The 15,152-nt window shown below is 41.8% G+C and overlaps 1 protein-coding gene across 1 annotated transcript; it reads right to left on the reverse strand.

Moving 5' to 3' along the window:
- Window positions 1–1,833: 1,833 nt before the first annotated feature.
- NRBF2 (nuclear receptor binding factor 2) lies at window positions 1,834–15,102 on the reverse strand. Its single transcript, XM_032952040.2, has 5 exons — window positions 14,561–15,102; window positions 12,101–12,185; window positions 10,854–10,894; window positions 10,301–10,523; window positions 1,834–8,110 (listed from the first exon to the last, which is right to left on the reverse strand). The coding sequence occupies exons 1-5, from the start codon at window positions 14,645–14,647 to the stop codon at window positions 7,554–7,556; spliced, it is 993 nt and encodes a 330-aa protein (XP_032807931.1). The 5' UTR covers window positions 14,648–15,102; the 3' UTR covers window positions 1,834–7,553.
- Between the last annotated feature and the right edge of the window lie 50 nt (window positions 15,103–15,152).

A 15,152-nucleotide genomic window follows, 5' to 3' on the forward strand; every position in this document is an offset into this window, starting at 1 on the left:
TATTATTACAGACCAATTCAGACCGTATTGGTCACCCCGTGCCCTTGTAAATCTCAACGTGCATCCTACAAAGTGCCATCACAAGGAGAGAAACACGCATTGAAACGGCTGTACGCCGTGCTGACCTGAACACTCAATTTCCCTGCACAGGAATAGGAGGTAAACCGAACAGGTTGACAGGTAAGGGGTATTTAAGACTAGTCTCAGGTTTGGGAATGGACCCCCATGTACGTGTTGTGTTTTTTTCTTCCTTGGCTCTGAGCTGATAGCTCAGATGCTCCTGTGCTGAGATTGGGCCTAATGAATTCTAGACATTGAGGGAGGGTCGTGGCGTTTTTGTTTTCACACGCAAACATTTGAGAGTAATCGCAATTTAAGCGGTGGGAATTTGCTATAATTGACTTTGCCTTTAATGTCAGAATAAGAATATGTATTTTTACTTGAGAAATTCGATGACCTATAAAGCTCTTTATTCACAGGTGTCCTGTAAGAGGCTGGTCAGAACGTTACCTAAACAGCAGAATACAAAAAAAAACACGATAGGAGTGCAGGTAATAAAACATACAAATGAAACTAAACTATTTATTTTTACCTTACCAGGTAAAGCCCACTGGGCTATTAGATTTTTTTTCAGAAGCGACCTGACCACAAATGATAGCTCAACGAAGTTGCTTATCATGTTAAAATTTATAGCAGCAAAAGAATGGAATCTAAACGCGCGTGTTTCTTTGACAATGCGACAAGCTCATTGGGATAGTCTATATTATCAATGATACTCGAATGCATGTTGTATTTACATAGCGCCTTTTGCAAACCTTGGGATGTTTAAGTTATAAAGAGAAATAAACAGACAATACGCCTCCTCCGTATATGTCCCTCCACAAACAAAAAATGTTTTTAAAGGTAAATGTAGCCACACAGATGGCCAATCATCAACGACACGTGCATTTGTTTACACATGCTGTTTTAGTATAATTGGGCACCGTACAATTGAGCCTTTGCATTACACCAGTTTGTTCCAAACGTAGCAATGTGAGCTCATGCATCCTGCAATTTGTTACCATTACTGAGTAATCACATCGAAAATAAGAAAATTACATTTCCATGTTATTTGGAATATGTAAGATCTGACTGGGTGATACTCAACTCGCAATGGGAAGGCTGAATTCAAATTCCGTTTGGAGAGCAACTGTTGCCTCTGTGTTAATTAAAGTTATACCACTTTGTTGGAAGCCAACAGTGATCATCATCCTTGCCATGAACATATTAAATTACGTGCCACCAATGGTTCAGGACCACTCAGATAGACACTAGTCTATTGTTGAATTCGGGATATAGATACGTTTTGTTCCGTCTGGACCTCTATCTCACATTGATTTGTCACACCATTTTTACAGTTTACTGTGAATTTATATTGTAAATTATAAACGACTAAGCTTGTTGATCTCAATGTTTACATTGTATCGGCATTTTCTTATTTACTCTTTGGTTCTTTCGGTAAAGTAACGTAGGTATAGAATAAAATAAATCACGACGTTTCGATCGCAACACAAGCCACCGTCATCAGGTGGAACAGATACAGCAGGATAACTGCAGTTCTTTCGGTAAAGTCACCAACGTGACTTTACCGAAAGAACCAGAGTATGGAATCCTGCAGTCACGAAAGCTTCAAATCATTTTCTTCTTTCCTTATTCATAACGTTGGCTTTACATTGATGTATTTTGTTCAATTGTGAGGCATAGTAAGTTTTAAAGAGGACACTTGTCAGTCCTTCTTTCTCACGTGTGGCAACTTGTAAGTTAAGTGCAAGAAAACAGCAAAGGTAATATATCTCAATGCTGACCATTTATTCAAGTTTTTGGATAACATACAATTTGAGAAGCTATGGGAAAAAGGGAGAAACATACCACGTTTTCAAGTTAAGAGTAGTAACAAAGAGCACAATAAAAAATAATGGGTTTAAGTGTATTCCTTCTCCCTGACGAATACATCAGGTAAACTTGACACATTACATAGATTTGGACAATTACTTATGGACCCATACATATCACATTAAGTGTTGGTACTTTACCATAGACAACCAGTGCGAGATGATAAATGTAACTGTTTGCATGTTTGTTACTGTGTACTCACTTTGGTATACATGGTACGTGGGAATACATTGGCAATGATTACTAAAGAACAGCACTCATGAGCGAGTACATTTCACCAGTAATTTCCAACAAATGCACCACTATTTTATGGAAATTGCATGGCACACAGGTGTGGATATTACATATTCTTTGGGTCTTTCGGTAAAGTCACGTAGATAGGTTCAAAGAAAATAACATGTGACTTTACACGAAAGACCCAAAGAATATGAATTCCTGCAGTCACGAAATCTTTAAGTCTCGATATGACATGTTTTACATGACCATTTGATACACCACTTACACATGTGAGTATTAGTAAAAAAATGCCACGAAGTAAAATAGGGTTTTTTTAACAAATTGTTGCGTAATGGGTTATTAGGAACTTAACCCGGCGGGATAGGATATGGAGATGTTTGCCCACTTTCAGTAATTAGTTTTAATTCACAACCAAGTTCTAGAAAGAAAAGATAAGGTCTCCGTAAAGCCACCAACTGAATGAGCTCCACATTTCCACTTTGAAGAAGCCATCGATATTTGTTTAACATTTTTTTTAATCGTCTATACGTTTTAAATAAGCCAACAAGACTTCATTCACAATTCCACTATTGTAAGTCGTTTGCAAAGTTGCTTATAGGTGGATGCTTTAATTAAAAATGGGCAATTTAGATATACAGGCTGTGGTTGGCACACTTATGAGAATGCTGCTCCATATTCTGTGTATTAAATCCAGTTTTTTTACATTTAGTATGACCAAGGTGCCTATGCAAGCATTCGTATACTTGCACATTTAATCCACTAATCTCCATATCAGTGCATTACAACTTGGATATTTTACCTCCCCAAATTCTTCTGTTCAGGTAGTATTGCACACGTGCCATTGCATTGCTTTCACTATCGTATGCCAGTTAAATATTCATTTGTGAAAGTACCGTAAATTTAAAAAGGACTAAGCTGACAATGGTGAACCACAAATAAAAAAAACCACGCCAGCCATTAATGCTTGTAAAATTAAATGTTATGGTAAGATAGCACAACAAGCAATACTCCTTTCTCGCAGAAATACTGATTTGCAATTTGCAATTAGAGACCGCACCATGAAATGTTTACATTGCCCCATAAGTGGAGTTTCCAATTGTCAGTCATGTATGCTGAGCTCGGATAACTATTACAAAAATTTAATTTAGTCTACTATACATGTATCCATTATAAGCAGCAGTGTTCATGACAAATGTGGTAATTTTTTTGTAATTGCAAATGTGCAAGAACTTTGTTTTTATATTTAAAATAACTTAATTGGAACAATGTGACATTTGTGCAACTAAAATCAGTTTGAAATGAGCTTATTCATTACTCCCAACAAGAAGAATATCAACACATCGTTGATAATGTTTACAGAACCTATTAAACTGGCATTTCTCCACCTTTACAGCTACTTGTTTTGCCGTTTCGCAATGGGATTTGTTGACTATGGGAACTGGGTAAAATAAAATGAAGTGCAATGATTAAATGCATACGATTGGTAATTTTCGTGGAATCATCAGTGATTTAAGACCATAAAACTCCCTCCGCATGAACCATTTTACCTCAAGGTAACAGGGAGTCAGAGGTCAGTTAAATGTGGACCTTAAATCCATGAATCCGCTTAAGCAAATACATTACTTGTGTATTGACCAGTGGACATTTTTTTCTATATCACCGATTTTAATGAGTTTCATAAAAAAATGCAGAGAATGTCATTGCTGCAAAATGATTTTTTTGCAAAGGAATTACTGTACACTTATAATTCATACAATTTAAACGTGTGCTTTTTCTGCCTATTTATCAGACTCGCTTATATTGGACCCCACTTCTCTAACCTGCAACTCAAAGTCGATGTGCAGGCTGCTGCTGAGCTTTTAATGATATAAAGTGGTACGGTTGAACACATCCTCACCATAAGAATGTGGTATCTTCACCACTGACATATTTTTAAGCAGGAGATGTGCACATTACCCATGCTAGAGTGGGAAACCATTTTGAATCTTACTTGCGCATTAAAAACCAATTTGGACTCCGGCAACCTGTGAATATGTTAAGGTTTAACATTAAACTATGGTTGTGCTGCTGTATTGCTGTCTGATGTGTTTTCGGGTTGTACCACATGTTTGGCACGACGTCCGACGTTTCGATCCACATGCTGGGAGCTTCATGCTGGGACCACACGAAAACACAACATACATATGTTAAACCTTGGGGGAATAAAACGACCGACTTGAGGCAGGTTATAAGTTATAACGCTTTTGAGAATAATCATACCTGGTCTTAAATTCATGGCTCAATCCAATTGGCTGTGCTGTACCAGTTGTTTTCCTTCATGTAAATAAGGACTAACGAGTGGTATTATACTGTAAATTTAGGTTTCTGGGGTGTTCACTAGCTTCAATACGAGTTTTAACATATACCATACCATTATGTAATTTTCTAGTTGAGCTAATAGCTTGCTCAGCTTAAATACACTGTTCTACTACCTTATGGGCGATCAATTCTTTATTTGGAACCACACCAAAAACCCGTGAAGTTAGAATATCTCTTTCTCAGTTGAATAATGACATTTCAAATAAATAATTTAAGCCAGCAATAGTGTAAAAGGACGAACAGAAAACGCGTTGCGAGTATATGACCAATCTTCAAAAACAAAATATTTCCACGACTGCGTTTGCTCCACACCAGACACCACACGGAAACATGCAGCTTGAGCAACGTATACAATATTGAACGAGCATGTGTTTAAACTTCTTTTCAAAACATTTTCATGAGGTAATGCGCCAGTTATGCACGTGTCCACACACAAAAAAGTAAGCACTTAGCTCCATGATGGGAGTGCTGTAATATTTCACAGGTGAACAAGCTGGGTTCAGAGTTCATGTTGACCACGTGACAACACACACACCCCTATATTCTTGCCTCTAAAATATGTTCACGCAGATCCACAGCAGTTGGCTTTGTACTCATGTGCTGAAATAAAACACATGCTCTCAAGCAAATATGTACAATCACGTAATTTTTGACATAGAAAGCCACTGGTAAACAACTACTGTGTGTATCAAGCTTTTGCGTAGACCACTTTCAACATTTCGATTGGAAGCACAATACAATTACATGGAAAAAGGAATTGTATGAATGTAATGAAGCAGAAAAAAATTTCGTCTATACATAAGACACGAGTTGATTTTGAACATTCTAAATTGGGTATACAGAACCAACCTGTGTGAAGAAAAAATTAAAAGCACAGGCATACTTTAATATATGTAAATGTGAAATTTTTTAAGATCAATTTATCCTGAAAAAAAATACAAGCTCACAACATGCACCTGTTATGGAATACAAAGCACATTTCTTTTAAACATCAGATGCACAAAAACATCTTAATAAACATTAAGAATGTTAACAGCAACATCTTTTCATGACATATGAATGTTCATCAAACAGTACACTTGATACGTAGTACTGCGATAGGGAGAAAGCATGAGTGCAATGTCAAAGTTAGTAATGTGTTACACAAGTTACTTAAAAATAATTACAATGCATGTTAGCCTTGTATTTTATCAAATGGCTAAAGGTCATACAAAATAACATTGTAAAGCCAACAATAATCCACATTATCTTTCTGTGGCTATAGCTTGACCTACTAAGTTAAGGATAACGAGGGTGTATCAATGTTTTTTTATATATAATGCTGTTACCTATAGCAGTGCCATTCAATCGTGGAACAGGTGCAATCGGACGTAAGCATGTTTCTAATAACGGCAGAAGTGGTACACCAGTTAAAGATTCAACCTCCAGGCAATGCTGCTCACATTTAGAACTTCTGAATTGCAATAAGTTGGAATTATGCAGTGGTTGGAACAATGTGTAGAAAGAGTTCACTTAATAATTATCCATGACAATTTGAATTCATGAAAAGTGCTTGACCATTGGGTGCCATAAATGTTATTGGAAAAACAAAAAAGTAAAAAGCACTTGCATATGTTGTTGCGCATCAGCCAGATTTCAGTGTCATGGCAAATTTGAATGCAGCCATTCCATCAATTTGTAATTGTTGCCATGCCTCAGTTGTCAGAATATCGCAGCTTCATTACGCAATCGATTTCACTTGCATTTACATCCCCAGAGGCCAAAAAACTAAATAAATGATTGCTGCTCTTGAAGGTTAGTCATCCAATGTACCATATTTGATCATGCGATACATCTGCCATAACAAGTAATAATTTCAACTTTTAACATGCACAGTATTCGCTCACTGTGGAAGAGTGAGAATGACTCAGAGGCACGAGGAACCATATACTATCGGAAAAGGCAACCAGATGGGTGAGCTGTTGCCAAATTCCCCAAGCTCTGCTGTCCTCCATATATTAAGGCGTTATCGCCCAATTAACGAGTGTTTACACTTGGGATGAAACCGGAACACCCAGAAAAAACAACCATCTAGCCACTACAAATATTGCACATGACTACCAGGGTTATGCCTTATTAACTATGCAAATTATACCTACATCGCACTGACAGGTTACAGAATTGTTATTGTCTGTTTACTTATTTAAACACCCTTGTCAGCACAGCCTACATACAAAAAATATATAACGTAACTTTTTGCACTCACGAAGTGTAAGGTTCTAGCTTACACGGTTGAATATGGTCTGCATAACATGTTTAATCAATTATACACTTCCAAGTACGAGTACTTTACTCTCAGTCCCCAGAATTGCACATGCTTACAGGTGTATTGGCATACTGTTGAATATACACAACTCAGGTGGCATTTTGTAGGTTCTTACACATCAAATATTAAATTACTTGCCCACAAATCCTGGCTAAATACCTGGCTCAAAGGTTTCAACCTACGAGTTATTGAGGGCTATTTTCAGTGGACAAACATATGTATATACTCATGAGTTAATATAAAGTTCATACCCCGGCAGGCATACAAATGTTTGGCTGAATCAACCTGTGCATAGTCTGTACCTCGCACTCTTATTAAGGTGACTCGACCTCGAGAAGTCATAACTGGTGAATTATTTCAGGGTCAGCACATCCCACAGGAAATATTTTCAAGACATTTTGAATTAAGAATGCTGAATTGGACCCAGATAACTTTGCCAAGTAGATGGCCCCAAAAATACCCACAATAATAGTTGGTAATATATAATAGTGTTTGGACACGTGTTTTCTTTAAGCTTGGCTCATTACATCTAAGTGTCTCAATGTTCAAAGAACAAAAGGGCAGTGTTAATCTCTATTGCAGGCCTGAGCCAGTGGTGGAAATTCTACATCTCCAAGGCAGGGGTCAGAATATCCACAGAACATTCAATGTGTTCTTTTCTGAGTGCTAATTTATCCCCACTACTATAACATAATTCAGGCTCAAGATTCATTGCCACCTCTCAGCTCCGGCCACTGTTGTCCTCCAGTTCCCTCAGATCAAACCCTTCCACCGTAGGCAACTCCAGCGGGGGCAGCTCTCCCAACGGCGTCAGGGCGTGCGGGAAGGCCGGCCCCAGGCCACGCCGCGCGGCGCCCATCCCAGCCAGACCCCACACCTCGTGCGGGTCCACAAAGTGCGTGTCCGAGTCCAGCCCGCACACCGGCAAGCCCAAGCCTGCTCTAACTCCCGGTGAGGCCGCGGCATCGGCAGCTGCCGCCGCCACTGCCGCCATGCGATGGCACTCGTCGGCGCGCAGTGCCTCATTCTCGGCGCGAAGGCGCTCGTTGTCGGCCCGCAGGCGTTCGTTGTCGCGAAGGAGGAGGCCGAGCATGCGCAGCAAGTCTGCCGTGTGCGTGCGCTGCTCCTCCAACACCGTGCGCGCGTCCTTGGGCACCTTGGTTCCGGGCAGCGTCGATTGCTCGATGCCGCCAAGCAGGTAGTACAAGAGTGTGTCGGGCTCGCGCTCCAGCGGGTCCCGGCATGCGCCGCCCTGGCGCAGATCCCAGCTCATGTGTGCTGCGGAGAGAGGTTTGGCATGGAGCCGTTAGTTTCCATCACCGCTCGCTTTAATTCGTTCAATCGTTTCCTGTAGCTCACCTCTCATCATCACGTACGGTGCGAAAGAATGTTCAACATACATACATATCCCGGAGTTTGTCACCAGCAAGTTGAGATGGTTAATACTTTGAAACTCTATCTTCATGCCTTTCCCCCAATTACATTTTCATAAAATATCTTATGAGGTCAATGTGAATAACCTTGGTGAGAGGATATCTCCTTGTTACGAATTATCTTCTAATTTGTTTTGTAATACTTTATTTCTCCAATATCAGCAGAGATATACCATCTTTACAATTGGTTTTGATCATTGTTATTTTTTAAAGCCGTAGTTTGTGGGAGCGTGGATGACTGCCTCAGTTTCCACGAAATCAAATACCCCCTTTAAGAGTCTACAAAGGCTAGGTATGGTATTTGATATTTTCTTTTTAGATTCTGACTGATGATGCAGTGTCTCAATAGAAAACACTTTTTAATGAGAAACCAACTTTCCACGAGAGCAAGCTACATTGACCATTATTTGGTTTCTGATCTTCATAAACATTTGATAAACGTGTGTGAAGAGGTGAATAGGTTTGTAATTCTTCAAATTAGTTGTATCTCCCTTTCCCCACAAGATGATCGATGCATTGTTCAATAATTGAGGTATTTTATTCATGTGAATGGAGTATTTATGTCCACTAATTTGTTCCAACAGCTAGCACCACCTTACTTATGCTTTTTACTGTTGTTTTATTTAGCTCTCAGAGCTCACCCTTTCTTAATACCGTGAATAAGGTGGTTACCTCGTCACTTGAACTTCTGGGTTACTAGCACTGCATTTGCATAGGATGTATGGCCAGGGTAGAGGGTGGGTGGGGAAGGGAGGCATCATGTTAGCGAGACGCACAAATGCGGCTCAACGCTGTGGGTTGCAGGTAACGTCATCACGCCTATGTGCGCAGTGATGTCACCACTGAGCACTTGCCTGCCCACGCGCCAGGCAGCAAAACTTGTTTTTGTAACATAGTATGATATTGCACAACTGAATATGGGGTTGGTGGCTTCCTCTGAGATCCTGCACGAGTACAGGCAGATGATGCTTCGCGCTCAAGATGTGTTCCTGGAGAAGTGAGCGCGAATCAAATCAGCACTAAAAGGATTATTTACATCATTGTATATATGGGGATGAGTTCATGACAGCATTCTTTATTTCCTATGAGCAATATATGAAGGCTTAATTTGGGGTATCGGTAATAGTGCTAATAATGTGATAAACGTTATTTTCATAAATAAAAATGTATCATGTTCTGTACTCACGAGTGCATTCTACTGTACTCCTACAATGCAGCGGTTGGAGACAAGGATGGAGCTGCTACGCTCCAAATCCGGGTCACTCAAGAGAAGAGCTCCAGGAACTTCATGCTCTTAGTGATGCCCTCAGTCTAAATTTCTGTGGTGAGGTGTCTTTTAAGTGGCACCCGAGACTCTATATCCTGGTCTCGTGAGTTCTCATCCGGCTAAACAAATCAATGTAATTGAAATGTAATCGTGACTATGAATCGTGATAATCGAATCGCGGGTGGTGGGGTCAGGTTGGCTGAGAATGTGTTGCTCTCATAGGCTGCTCGAGTGATGGGGGCGGGTACATTTCCTCGGCCAGAACTGCTTGCATGTTCTCAATTGTAAGCACTTTCTTATATATTTTTCATATAAAATGTCTCCGCGATAACAAGTGGGTGTTCTACAGGGTCATGCTAAGCGAGGTCTGCCTCCATAGCCAATAGGTTGCTGACATGTCCTCTTATGCATTGCTCATCTCCAGCCATGCATAAATTATACCTAAAATACATTTCTTTATATAATGAATCTGTAAATTCACTGCCTATGGCTTCTCGTGAAGATATTTCCTTTGGATGGTACTCCTTCCATGCTTGTGCTCTGTGCTCAACCTCCAAGGTTGAGTGTAGAGTATCGCACCAGATGGCTTTAGGTCGTTTACCTTGAGGTGCCACTCCAATGCTCATCTGAGTAACCCGCTCTGTTCCATCATGCCACAACATCACCTTCCCGATTAAACTTCCCCACAACGTACAACCGCGACCTTCCAAGTTTCCCGATCATTAACAAAGACCGTGTTAGAAAAACTATTTTTGTCTGCACGCTGACCATTCGCTGTCCTCATGGCGCCTCTGGTCGAAAGTGGCGCGGCAGCGCTGTCGCACGCGTCTGCGGCGCTCATGGCTGCCGTGACATCTGCCGCACGCTCCCTGTCCCTCCTCTGGAGCTCTTCCCGGAGACGCTGCTCCCGCTGGGCTCGGCGCCACCGCTCGCGCACCAGCCGCTGCTGCGTCAAGTGGTCCTGCTGTTGCAGGCGCATGGACAGCAGTGCCTACGCAGGGGGTGACCAGGTTTCTATTGTGAGTGTGTACTGGCCAGGTGGTGCGCGTGTTTCTTATTGCCAGCACCATTAACATATTGTGGTCGACATTTTGCAGTTTTAACGGTGGTGTTAGGGAGTGACTTCAGCCTAGGTGCTTTTACATGGCGATGTCATACAAATGTAGTATGTTTATTTTGCATTTTGTTTGTTGTGCAAATACATTGTGATCTCACCATAGAAAATGCTATGCACCATCGACTTAGATCCAATATGATTGAGTTGCATTGCAATATACTGAAAGTACACCACATTCATAGCATCATGGACACATTCACGTACCTGTTCGGAGTCTGTAAGCTTCATGGCCTCATCGAGAAACCCTAAAAAACAGATAAACCTTTAAGAATAACAATGCAACTAGAATCTTGAATTTTACCTGTTGAGGAAGTATTGTTACACTTTTATTGACGTTATTAAATTAGAATGTGGCACAAGGCTCGAAATATAAAGCTGATAACTAAATAGACTGACTTGCCAACCTGGATTAAGTTTATAAAAAAAATACTGTACATTTTCACCATCAGCCATGATCTATTCCCTTCTAAATGAAAGCCTTTCCATGCTCATGCCATCTCCGATGGTCCTGCAGTGCTACAATCCACCTCACTATTGCATAAACTGATCTTTCCTGCTCTTGGGTGTTTTCTCTTCTTTGTCTGCTATTCTGTCACCAGCCTTGTACTAACAATCATCCATTCTTGAATGTTTCCTGCCCACAGTCACTTTCCTTAAGTCAGCATATTGTTTCAAATTTGCATTTGTCTGACACATGTTTCTCTTTCAGCCTAATTCCCAACATGTATCACTTTGTGCTACATTCTGTACTTTTGAGATGTTGTTCAATATCCTTTGTCATAGTCTGTCATAACAGGTAATATGCACCTAAATAAACACCTAACAGCTGTGACACCAATGTAACTGTTAAAAAAGTTGATATAGCATCTACATTTATATATTTAACACAGCTAAAAAACAACATGATACACAACTGCCTGGATATCATCAACGATCGAAGTTATCCAACAAGAATTTTAAGATGTGTTAATAACACTTAATATTTACATCAGTGGCCTTGAGGCACACCACCGAAGCACAATTTAGTGACATCAATGCTGAAATCCCTCCACCCAATCCATGTTATAACATGCAGTGCATAGTGGGATCCATCCCATGATGGTATATACAGTATATGCAGATGTCATAAGTTGGATTGTAAACACAGAACCCTGTTTCTGGGAACCAGAATTTAACAAGCTATTTTCCAGATGCATATTTCAACAGTTGCATTGCTGTACATCGATTTCAGTGTATAATTGAATCGTGCATAGTAGCGCTTTGGCTTGCATCTTCTCTTATTTTTGTTTATTATATGGCAATTATCACGTGTATTCTATGATCATGCAACTATATGATAAGATGCACAAAGATATGTGGCTTGCCACAAACTGTTTCACAAAGTCCTACATATCAACGGGGTAAAATGTGTGCTGAACTGCAGTGCCGTGCATGACCTCGTATGATCTCACCAGCAGCTTTGACATGACAGGCAATAGCATCCTCATACTTGCCAGCTACCAGAAACTTCTCTGCCTTCCTGGCTTGCAAATGGGCCTGCGGGGCCAACATAAGTCAAAATAAATCACACACAGTGCCATATAGTAGTTCATTTCAAAGGGACATCAGATCCATAGTACAGGTTATTTACATGTCATTATGCATTCACATTTACGACTTCTGCTTACAAGAACATGATTTGTAGATTTTGTAATATATTGATTAGATCGATCAACTCCCAGTTTGTAGTTTGTTGGTCGTTACTTCAATAATTTCAATATATTCATGGATAATTCTGACTCTATTCAAACTTAAGTGTTGCTGCTGTGCCTTAAACGCCTGTCCCCATTCTATCCAAAATGGAAACATATGAATAGCCCATCAGACATTACTTAGGCCACTTTTTCGGGACAATTTTGGCTGTTTCCTAAGAGCATTGCTGCCCTTCTCGCCAGCTCCCGAGCGCCTTTTTATGCAAACTCTGTTTTCACTCTAGTCTGTAGACTATCCATTCTCCTTTGTAAATATATGTTATGTTCTGGAGAAAGCCAGTGCCCCAAAACACGACCTTGATCGACGTTTTCATCGAAGAATGGACTTGCCCATATACCGTCTCTGCCTATAAACAGATTCCATATATCAAAATTATCTTTACGACTACATGTCTCCCCGACTTTACCATTTGCTATTAAATGAACATTGCTTCACCGATTTATTTTAAGATATAATTTGGTACATTTTAGCTTGAACAGTCTGAAATAACATTTTAACGCTGCGACAATTTGCAAAAGCAACGTCCAAAATGAACAACTCGAGATGATGCCGAACATTGCATACATTAACGGGCGATTAGGGGCCATCTAATTAGTAGGTACCGCACACATCTCTCAAAACGTGACCCCTCTCCCCCTCCCTGTAGGCACGTGTACTTTTTTACACCCCTCCCACCCACACCTGCGTACGTACGCCTGACGCACCCCCCCCCCCCCCGAATCCTATAGAACGGCCGATATTTAATCCACGCAGAAACGATCAAGGATTAATAATATTAACTTGTTTAAGCAAACAGTCCACCGCCGGACTATCTACGTAACTAATTTGAAGGCCAATGTAGACAAATTATCGAGGCTTCACCCCCACCCCCCCCGTTTCCTATGCGTACGCACATTGTCAGTAGCCCCCCCCCCCATACGCAAGCGTACGCATTTGGGTTAACCCCCCTCCATGCGTACGTGCTAAATGGATGACCCCTTAAAGTGAAAGAGGAACACGCTAAACGTCTTGTGCATCGCGTCTAAAGCGCGTTCTCACATCCTTTGTGAGATTAGGTCATTTTGTAAGCCTGGATCAGCACCCGAATCGAAAGCACGAAAATAAACCTCCCAAATTAATGTACGAAAGCCTGCTTACGCCGCCTCTGCCCAGGAAAATCATCTCACCCTGTGCCACATGTCATCTGCATGCATGTGCCCACCATTGACCTGATGATACCTTACAAGCCGATTGCGGACCCGTTTCGATTGCAACACAAGCAATCATCATCATCAGGTGTGAAAACCACGGAGAGAAAATGTTTTCCTTGCAATCGAAACGTCGTGACAATTTTATTGTTTTATTACTTCCCTTCTACGTGGTGGTGACTTTAGCGAAAGAACCAAGAATATGAATCCCTGCACTCACGAAAGCATTAAATGCCCGTGATGCAGTCATTTTGAGTCTGTTGATGGTCGGCGATGCGGCAATCGACTCATCTCGACGAGCTGTACACAACAACGTACACCAATAAAATAATTGTATTTTATTGTTTCCCTTCAACGTGACTTTACCGAAAGAGCTAAGAATATAACGTACAACGAATTTTGATTTAAAGCTTTCGTGACTGCAGGGATTCATATTCTTAGTTCTTTCGTTAAAGTCAATCATCATCAGGTGCGGTTTTCACACCTGATGATGATTGCTTGTGTTGCAGTCGACTACGTCGTGAGAATTTTATTGTTTTATGTTTGTATTATTTTATTGTTCCCCTTCTAGGTGACTTTACCGAAAGAACCAGGAATATACTTATGAGAGAGTACGCAGTTAGTGGGTGACGAACCACGCACCGCAGAAGAGTACACAACTAATTTGGGATTCTTAGAACTCGTCGCTAAATGTCCAATACCGTGGACACGGAGACTAACAAATCTAAATCATTAGTCTGGCTTCGTTTCTTCAATCACCAAAGACGCAATTGTGCCACAAGGGCCCCCCCCCCCCATAGGGCTCCCGTTACGTTTCGCTGTTAAATACCCGAGGCTCTGAGAACACCTTTCGACGAGGCATCCCGCCCTCAAGAAAACGTAATCGCGGTAAAAAAACGACGGGGAGAACAACATGACCATCACGACGACGACAACAACAAAACAACAACACCGCGCGGACGAGGGCCGCACCATGTTGAGCGGACTATCCATGAGCCCTCGCTGGCGAGCGGCTCGCTCCGAGACGCGCGAGGGCCTTCTCCCCGACCGGCTCCTCATACCGCCATCGCGACGATCACCATCGTCCTCGCAGCAACAGCAGCAACAACAACACCAACTAACAACCACCGACACACCGTCGTCATCATCGAATCGGCAAGCCTCGCAATTATCAGCAAGCGGCCGACACCGGCCCTGCCCCGTCTCCTTCCCCGTCGCGTGGAGCGCGTGACGTCATGACGCAACGAGCTACGCCGGCAGCGGGGTTGTCAACCCCACGGTCAGCGGTCCCTCCGGTCGGGTGGTTCGCTACGCGGGTTCCGCGGGAACCCAAACCACGCTGTATTAGGCGTTCCTCTCGCCGAGGACGCGTCTAGTCTCGGCTAAGTAGCGTGTGGTCCGCGAAATGTTCGCTGGTTGAAGAAGGCGTCCCCGCACGCGCAACTTGGTTGGTTATAACCGCCGAGCCACGCGTCGGCGCATCGTACGAAGTGACGTCACCGCGCGCAGCAACCGCGGGGCGGGGCATGGGCAGGGGGGAGTGGGTGGTGGGCGCCGTGACGTC

Source organism: Petromyzon marinus, chromosome 11 (genome assembly GCF_048934315.1).
Source record: "Petromyzon marinus isolate PM22_M1 ecotype Great Lakes invasive population chromosome 11, UKy_Petmar_22M1.pri1.0, whole genome shotgun sequence".
NCBI lineage: Eukaryota > Metazoa > Chordata > Hyperoartia > Petromyzontiformes > Petromyzontidae > Petromyzon > Petromyzon marinus.

Bases quoted from the DNA above. Each gene is read 5' to 3' on its own strand.
- NRBF2 (XM_032952040.2), bottom strand. From the start codon at position 14,647: ATGAGGAGCCGGTCGGGGAGAAGGCCCTCGCGCGTCTCGGAGCGAGCC. The intron at 10,895-12,100 runs GTGAGATCATAC...TCTGTTTTTTAG, and splicing joins CTGTCATGTCAAAGCTGCTG to GGTTTCTCGATGAGGCCATG. The intron at 8,111-10,300 runs GTCAGCGTGCAG...CTCTCTCCGCAG, and splicing joins CGCCATGAGGACAGCGAATG to CACACATGAGCTGGGATCTG.